We start from the raw sequence: 9,367 nt of genomic DNA on the forward strand, positions 1-9,367 counted from the left end.
AGATCCATTTTAAAATGGGAAGAAGATGTTCAAATAAAAGGCAAAGGCATTCACTTTAAAGAAAATGTGGATTGAATGCCATAGGCCACACAGGTGGTGACAAAATGAAAAATGTAATCAATAGGGTCTGTGCTGTCCTTACGCAGAGCGCACCATGGAGATGCAGTTTCTCCTAAGGAACAGCTCTCGGGTTCACGCAGGGAACAGCAGCGAGAGCTGTTGCACAGAAAGGAAGGAACAGTGTGCACTCCATGACCAAATGAGATGAGATCCAAAACAGTAGCAACCAAACATGACACCCTCCTAGGAGCAAATGGACTTCGAGGACTCACAGGTCAGAGAACAGATTAGGAGAGGTTTAAGAAGGAACTGATGCCGTGACCTGCATATAATTTGTCTCTAAGCAATGAAAAAACCCCACAAAGTAAAAATTCTGAACTAAAATTTAGAGCATAGCTATTCCATTAACACTGGACAGGCAAATCTTTTACAATTATAAGGTAAAGATCAGAAATTTCTAGCTCCCTTGGAGCACTGAATTTATGCTCAGTTGTGTTGTTTTGATTATCTATAATTCTTGGTGGGATATTTTGGACTCTGAAAAGATGTTTTGTTTACAGTATATTTCACCATATATTTCTGTTGTGAGAATGTCAGTTTTCCCTATTTTCTATTATAAGGAAACAAAAATTCTGTCATTCGAGATATATTTCTTGCCATCAAGTCAGTGTATTTGTCAATGTAGTACCTTCTAAACGCATTTCTCTTTCTGAAGCCTACCTAAAAATACTAATGAAACCAGACCTAATTGTTTTTAAGTTTGCCATTTAGTGCTTAAAGATAACCAAGCGTACTACCTTAGGTATTAGCAAAAAGCTAATGTATTATCAGAATTATAAGAATGGACATAAATAGCAGACATAGCAAAGAAGTGCATTAGAAGCATGAGAACTGAATTATCTATAAAACAAAAATAAAGCAAAATAAACAAACACATTCTTAAATAAGTCACCTGCGCTGAACCTGTGCTAAGATATTTTCCTTCTAACAGTTTAAGTCTGTCTTACATGTATTTTTCAAATAACGACTACAAAGGACGCTGCTTTTCCAGTTAAGTCTCCTGATAAACATGCAGTCTCTGTAATATATTTGATCTAGTGGCCAACCTGAAGTATACTTCAAATCAAAGTAGTTTTGACATGGAACGCACTTTTTATCTGGGTTAAACTAAGTCAGTATTTAACCTCACTACATTAATATAACCTTACAAAAGCTCTGATAAAGCAGAACTGCTCATAAAGTAATAATATGCACACAGATTGAGTGACAACAACTCCCACATTTTCAAAGACCTGAAATCCACAAAGACAAGCACAGGTGCTTAATTTTGGGCACTGTATTCAAAAGCATCTTAAGGAGTCATACTGTAAGTTAAAAGATGGCTCCAAAGATAAAGGAAAAAAATTGCAGTAAATTAAAGCAGAGTTCAAAACGTGAAACACAGAAAGCAAAGAACAAATCACACTCTAAAATCTCTGCTAAAATATTTTTAACATTTTAAACCAAGTAACACTGATCCCAAGTACAGAAAGCAACCGACTTGCACTCTGCTGACACATAACCGAAGCTCAAACATCTGCTCTCCTGTGTGTTAGCTCAGCATGCGTGAAACTAACATGCACAGAACCATGAGAAACTGAAGTGCAAGACATCTCCACCTGGCCCATTTAATGAAGTATGGCAAATGGTTGAGCAGGTTGAATGTGTAGAAGGAATATCGAGTAATCTCTGTCACAGTCCATACGACCAGAAAAAGAATAACGCTCTCCTCATTCTGGATCTGCAGAAGTATAAAGAACCAACACTTTCTTCATCCTTAAGCTTCTTTTCTGTGCAAACTGCAACAGACTTCTGTTTAAGATATATGCAACAGAACTAACATCTTGTAAAGAAAGAAAAATTTGGCATAAAAGTAATATGCTGAAACCATTACCATGCATAGTTATTTATCATATGTATTTACTAACATACAGACATTTTGCAAACTGAGCAATCTTTATCCATTATGCAAATATCAAAATATAAAGTCCTGTAACTGATCTTATTCCTCTTCTTTATTGTTTATCTGCATTTTCACTGTGGTCTCTAACTGCCTCCCTCTTTTTATTTGTGGTTGACTTACTTCTTTATTTTCTTATTCCTCAAAACAGCAAGAAGAAAACAACACTACAGAAGTTACATTCCTTTCATAATCAGTTTTACTTATTCTGCATTTCACTACTTTGTCTTCTAAACTTTATCTTTTTTAAAAATCTTGCTTCTTTCTCACCACATAAAGCACATGAGACTTTAGACAAAAGGAATTGCTTAGTATAACGTACTAACAAGAACTTAGTGGCAGAAGATCAAATTTAGCAGACTTCAGGGAGCTGTAAGATAGTTACGGAGCTGGAACACAGCTAGATCACTAAATGAAAAGTAGTTGGTAGATCAAGGGCTTTGGGTAAACTCACTCAACAGTCCCATTTAAGATTTAAGTTCTGAGTCATTAAACTGCCTCATCGGTAGGTAGCACAACTATCTGCTGTTTCAAAACATCGGTTCTTTTTCACTCTAAGTGAACAAATAAACAAAAGTCCCCAAATACAGAGAAGGCACATGGGGATCTATTACAAACACTACCTTCTGAGAAGAATTACACGCAAGTAATTTTCTTTTCTTTAAAAGGGGAGGAATTTTGTAATACACTTCCATGCCTGAAGGCTGAAAAGCTCCAGGGATGTCTGTGAAATAAAATAAAGTAATACAAGCTTTGTTAAAATTACAAAAAAGGGAAACATTATTTTTTAATAAAATGCAACATGGTGACAAAGCTTAATACATCTCAAAGATGCTGAAAATGCACAACTCTGTCAAAAGTCAAGAAGAATTATAAGTGCTTACTATCTCATAGAATTGCGCCCTCAATGTGTCAGCCAAAGAAGGTACACTTTTAGTGAAAGGATCTGACCAACATAACAAAATAAAAGGAGATCTAAAAATACCCACAAATGCACAAACAAGTAGCAACAACTGGAGTGCAAAGACATCCAAACAAATAAGCAAAGGGAAAGACAGAACTAGGCTGCTCTTAGCCTCATGTGATTAGAGACAAACATTGATAACTTAAACTTGGATTCATGTCACAGTGCTAAATCCAAGCAGAAGAGCTTTAAATAAGTATGCAGAGAACTCCTATCTGTTGCCTTGCAAATGTCCAGTCAAGAAGAGAGATCTGGGTCTGGTTATTATCACTAACAGTCCTCTCACCACCTAAAGTGACCCTGAACATTCATGCCTGCTAAGCGATAACAGCGTGAAACACAATCAAGACATACATTCAGATGTATTTTTTCTCGGACACAGCTTGACCTACTGCACTGAAGATAGAGGAAACAAAAGAAACGACAGAATATGCTAAAGATATAATCCACCGCAGGTAGTACCAAAATGGCAAAACGCAGTGCTATATTCCATATTCCAGTATTCACATAAACATTCAATATAAAAAAACTTGTTAATCTTTGAGACATTTTCTCTTAAGAGAAAACTGAAAACACTTAGCTTACAAAAAAAAATAAAAAGCTACAAAAAGCTTATTTCATGTTAAGAAAAGCGACAGTAAAGGAAAACATGAGGTGCTGGAAAGGAGTCCTCTGTGAACTGAAACAAAGGGATTTGACAACTGAGGCAGGCGCTGTGATAGCCCATCAGCAGAAAGGCACATGCCATCTGCTGGTGAGACAGTTTAATGGCTCAGCTTTTTAAGTTTGAAGCAATTGAGGAGCACAGATTCAAAATCTATCACTTAGTTCTCATGTGCCCTTCACAGAAAGCAGACCTCAGAAACTACACTGAATGTCCTATCTGCTATCTGTAAGCAGACTGCTTGTTTCAATCCTTTCAAAAATCACTAGACTTACAGTAACCACCTACAGCCAGGCAAATGAATTATCATCATTTATACAGGCCCTTAAGTGTCCCTGTGGCATGCTGGATGACCTGATAGATTTTTAATGAAAACAGTGCAGTAGGCATGCCATCAAATGTTAATATTTCCATAACATTAAAATCTTGAGAACGTTCCTAAAGTAAGTTGCAATATCACAAACATGTTTATCCAGGTAAATTCAATTTAAGACATATTTTCATTTTGATTAATTCAGTAAGTCCTAATTTAAGTTTTTGAAAGGGAACCAGTAACACTGTGATAGATTTGCTAGTAAATAATAGCAGTAGTTGTTGGTTTCACTTAGGCAGACCACAGCTGACATGGTGCCAAACGCAGTGCCAATTTACAGTTAGACATAGTCTACTGGGTAGAAGCACATAAATTCCGTCCTGAAACTTCTAAAATCGCACTCAAGTAAATATTCTCTGGAAGAATGTCGTCAATTTTTAAACTGGTCTTCCTTGTGAAATGAGAACTGTATTAATAGCTTCTCCTTTAAAACAATCAAAGCACAACTTGCCCACGCACGTACCTGTTTTATGCTGTGTGCGATGAACCACACCATGAAGATTCTTGAACTCACTTGGACCCCAGTCACAAGCACAGATGTGCGAACTATTCCTTAAAAAGAGAAACTTGTTATCTCTGTTCCACAACTCGTGTTTTAACTAGTTACAGGAGAAACTAAAACAAAGAACTCACCAACTGCACAGTGGACTACCTGTAAATAAAAATAAGTTGGAGGTTACTGATGTACCACGGCCTTTTGATATTAATATAAACCTAGACTTAATTCTGAAAGAGAACTGGTTTTTTTTTTCCTCCAACAGTCATTACAAGAAATACACAGCAGAGCCCTGGCAATGATGGGTTTAGTATCTGATCCACGCAAACACATGAAAGAGATTTATTTTCCTAATTAACTGTCTATACTACATATTTAGATAATTACAAAGCTTTTATTTTTTCAACTAGTAAGCTTCCCTTCCATTATCTTATTCAAATAAGAATTTTACAGGACAGTGTGGAGGGAGTCATATGCTAAATGCATAGCAATTTTAAAATGTTCTGTATTCATTACCAATTAATAACATTAGTGTAATTTTGCCAGTGAGAGCTATGAAGTTTCAGATTTATTGCATTTTCTGGTCAGTAATGTTTAACAGTGTTTTTCATTACTTTGACAGATTTGAGTAGAATTACTTATTGTGAAAGTTTAATAGCATAAAAGCCTATATACAGCTGGCCTTATGATTTTAATAGTTGCTTGAACTACAGATGTTGCAAGCAGATCGAGAAAAAATGTAGATAGGCACTCTGTTGTGCCTGGAAAAGACCTGTAAGTGCTCGACACACCCAACGGTTTTATTCCACGATGTACCGTAAACTGAGACCACTAGCGCATAGTTGGCAAAAGTCGTATTATTTAAAGAATACTTTGCACAACTTGCACAGACCCTGTTGTAATGGATTACATGGGGCATAGGAATCCAGTCTGGAAGCAGAAGCAGGAAAAGCACAGGAGGATGAATCCAGTACAAGAAATAAGAGGGAAGCTGTCAGCTCTGGAGATGGAGACGAGATACCGACAACGCTGGAGGGTTGATCTGTTGGCTGGAATGCCTTCAGAGATTTTGCCTTTTGAGTTAAAGAGTCTCAAATCAAACCAGTTCCCATGCAGTATTTGGTTTAAAGAAATATTAGAATTAAGTTTGAAAAAAATGGGCCCATTTGTTTCAACCAATCACCTTGCCCCACCAAAAAACCTTAATTAAATAATAAAGTTAAAAGGACTTTAAGTACTAATATAATATTTTGATATTAAATTCATGTTAATAATATGTTTTGCCTATGATATGCAGCATCCAGTAAAGCAAACTAATGTTTAAAATTTACCTCAAGCAAAGCAAATGTCTGGAAAAATTTAAGCGTCCTTTGAACGCTTCTGAATAAGCCTCTATGTGTTCCTTTCTGTATATAAAACCGCACCATGGCAATACCTAACACCAGCCACCTACAAAAGAAAGAGAATGGATACATTTCAAATTAGAATTCTAAAAATATCCATCCACTGTAAATAATTTAGTACAATATTTTCTTCAGAGAATATCTTTGCTTCTTCACTTGTTGGTGTTCTTAGGAGATCATAAAAAATATCTTTAGACATAAATATTATATAATGTTATTTAAACATTGCACTCTTTTATCTCTTTACTCGGAAAAGGGTAGAGAATGACTTGTTTACCTTCAGAAGATTGACTTGAATTGAGGGGACTCCAAAATAACATGAGCCCATCAGACTTTTCACTAGCAGTGACTACGTATTTTTATTATTAAATCATAGAATGATACAATGATAGAATCATAGAATGGTTTGGGTAGGAAGGGACCTTAAAGATGATCTAGTCCAAGCCTGCTGCCATGGGCAGGGACACCTCCCACTAGACCAGGTTGAATCCCCATGCATCTTTACTGTGAATTACTGTTATTTGAAAACATGTGATGAACTCAGCAACAAAGCCACCACTTTGGGTCGCAGGTTTGTGTAAGTAAAGGACCAGAAGCTATCCACATCAATGTTACATGTTTCACAGGCCTTCAACTAGTAATTTTCAGAACTGACCAGTGATCTGAATCCTTCTGTTTGTGATTGTCCGTCTGAAGATACCATTATAATTCAGTTTTCAAAAGTTTTGAGAACTCATCTTTGAAAAGCAGACTCCAAACTGTTTAAAGATGGATGCTCTATGCTCCTGGCTTCCAGAAGCTGGTGTATTTAACTAGCATGCTTGATGGTGTCAGCTAATTTTTAATTTTTTTTTTAAGGAAACAGAACAATGATACCAACTGATAACCCTTCCAATGTAAAGGAAAGAAAGTAACAGTATCTTTTAATCAAAATGGAATTTGATAGAAAACTTCAATTGGGATCTTAAATGGCAATTGAGACCAAAAAAAATAAACCTCTAAACTGTGGTGGGTTGATTCCCACCACCCAGCCCAGACTCAGTACAATAACCCAAGGCTTGTGCAATTCCTTCCACATAATTAATCTATGTTAATACAATTAAGATTTTCAAAATAGTGTACTATACATTCCATCTTTAATGCAGAGCTACACCACATTCTTACAAACATCATGCTAGCAAGATGCTTTGAAGTTTCAAGTTTCAACCCACAAAGACTAAGAAAGCACAAAAAATCTTTAATACATGCTTACAGGCATAATCAGAGCTATGGATGGCTACTTTTAGAGTTAAAAATAAAAATACAAAAACTACAATAACTTTAGCTTAACTTCTTGTCTGATGATATTGGAAACAATTACTCTGTCCTTTCATGCTGTACAGCAACAAGCTTTGCCTAAGGAAGGGCCCAAGTAAGAAAGTAGAGGGGTCTGAGAAATACTCAGTTTCAGAAAGCATATAAACATTCAGCTAAATATTAATATAAACATTTGGATAAATATCTAACACATCTCCTGTTCTTATATTCTTCCCTAAGCATAAGGTATTGGCTGAGATCGGAAACAGGGTGGCAGGAAATAATGCTCTTTGGTTCGAGCCATTATGCTGTAAGGGCACACAAGTCGCGTGGATCATGACAGCTCTGTTCACCTCGGGTGGTTCGCACTTCACTATCGGCCCCTTCACAACTCTTACGCACAGGGGCTACAGCTACGCAGCCGCTTGGCACAGCCCATTCCAGCACTTCATGACAGTGTTTCAAACTCATGCAAGAGTTAGTCAGGGTTCCCCACACAATAGAAGCAGTTCCCCTCTTTGATCCCTTCTGCTTTAAGCCCATGAATCTGATCTGCCAGAGCTCTGAAATTTGCCCTTACAAGTGTTACTTAGATTTTATAATGGATTTTAAATCTAAGTGCATCAGTTTGAGGTTGTCTCCTACCACTGTGGAAATAAGGAATTACTGGAGTATCACTGGCAGCCCTTCTCAGTAAAGCTGCTCTGTTTGATAGCGAAGTGTTTGACAAGGGAAGGTGATAGTGAGTTTACCTCCAGCTGGCAGCACGCATGGTCACAGCAACAACTCTGTCCTAGCACTAGCCTGAGAAGTCATAATACATCAAACCTAATAAGGCATTTTCTGCACCTCATTCTGTAACAACAGGGCTGCAGAGAGACGTAGGCTTGGACTACACTCAGAAGCAAAGATTGAAAATATTTTTCTTAAATAAATTTTTATTTGGACATGAATTTCTGTATATCAATTTATTTAGCTGTCAGTGGCGTTGACTCTGGATCTCAGGAAAGCCCTTGTACTGAGTATTGCAAATCACCAGGAAATGGAAAACACTTTCTGTAATAAAGGTAGCATTTCCAGTTAGGACTGTCAGTAAGATTGGGTACTGATCTGTCATTTTAGTCCCTTAAACCTTTGTTAGAAAGAAAGATAAGCTGCAATTTTTTATTAAAATGTTTTTTAACATGTAATTATGTATTAGTTTGTTAAAACTCTAGAAACACTTTGCTATATTGCACTGTTTGGACAAATGGACAAATACACTGTTCTTGTTACTTATTTACCCTGTGTAGTGCGTCCATTAAGTATTGCTCTATTTCAAATGTTTATTCTTAAATTGTATCCATAATATATTATAAGAATTTGTTCCTATCTCTTATTTCTCCGTTTCCATATAAAACACACAATTTTGCATGTCTTAATCCCTTTTTATATTAATGGAAGACAGGAGAGAAGGAAGTAGAAGATACTGAACCAGCACCTAAGGTCAAAACTAATATGATTCGATAATCTTCTACAGACATATAAAAGTCAGTGGCAAGAGTCAGTGTTCATTAGCAAATTCACACATGGAGCAAGAGGCTGAGAGTTGAATGAGGTAACATTAACCTGCCAGCTAGAAAAAAAATATATTGAGTAAATGCACTTTTCAAAAGGTGCTGCTGCAATATACGAACAAACTTGAATGTGTGTTGAATATTCACAGACACTGGTGAGAAAAAAACCATTACGATCGTACTCCTGCCTTTCTGCATCAGTGCTTGAACTCCTGCTTCAACTACAGCGTATCAAGATTCAAATAGCAGAAAGTTCACCCACTGGTAACTGAGGTAAAGTTGTTCTCATGATGATCGTCAGCCTGGAAGTTATGAAACTGTTCTTAACTTTTTTTTTAAGCATGTGGAAATTAATACTTCGGCTTTTTTATTTCCCAAGAGTTAGTGAAAAGGACAAATTTTCAAAAAGTGCAAATACTTGCTTCAAGCACTAACAACGTAAACCTCAGTGCTCTTATGATCTGTTATTCAAAATAAATACCCGGGTTCCTCAAAGCAAAGCACCGCAGTACGCCCCGTGGGTTATTACAGCTCTGTCCCCCTCCTCCCGCCCCCT

General features: G+C 36.7%; 1 protein-coding gene across 1 annotated transcript; it reads right to left on the reverse strand.

Moving 5' to 3' along the window:
* Positions 1-1,718: 1,718 nt before the first annotated feature.
* On the reverse strand, positions 1,719-6,005 carry LOC104533570 (very-long-chain (3R)-3-hydroxyacyl-CoA dehydratase 1-like; the record flags this gene model as incomplete). Its single annotated transcript, XM_010193734.1, has 4 exons — positions 1,719-1,840; positions 4,524-4,606; positions 4,694-4,712; positions 5,888-6,005. Coding segments are annotated over 4 exons (342 nt in total), but the record flags the coding sequence as incomplete, so codon positions are not given.
* Positions 6,006-9,367: the final 3,362 nt, after the last annotated feature.

The sequence above is a fragment of the Mesitornis unicolor genome, unplaced genomic scaffold (assembly GCF_000695765.1).
Source record: "Mesitornis unicolor isolate BGI_N332 unplaced genomic scaffold, ASM69576v1 Scaffold53991, whole genome shotgun sequence".
NCBI classification, from domain to species: Eukaryota; Metazoa; Chordata; class Aves; order Mesitornithiformes; family Mesitornithidae; genus Mesitornis; species Mesitornis unicolor.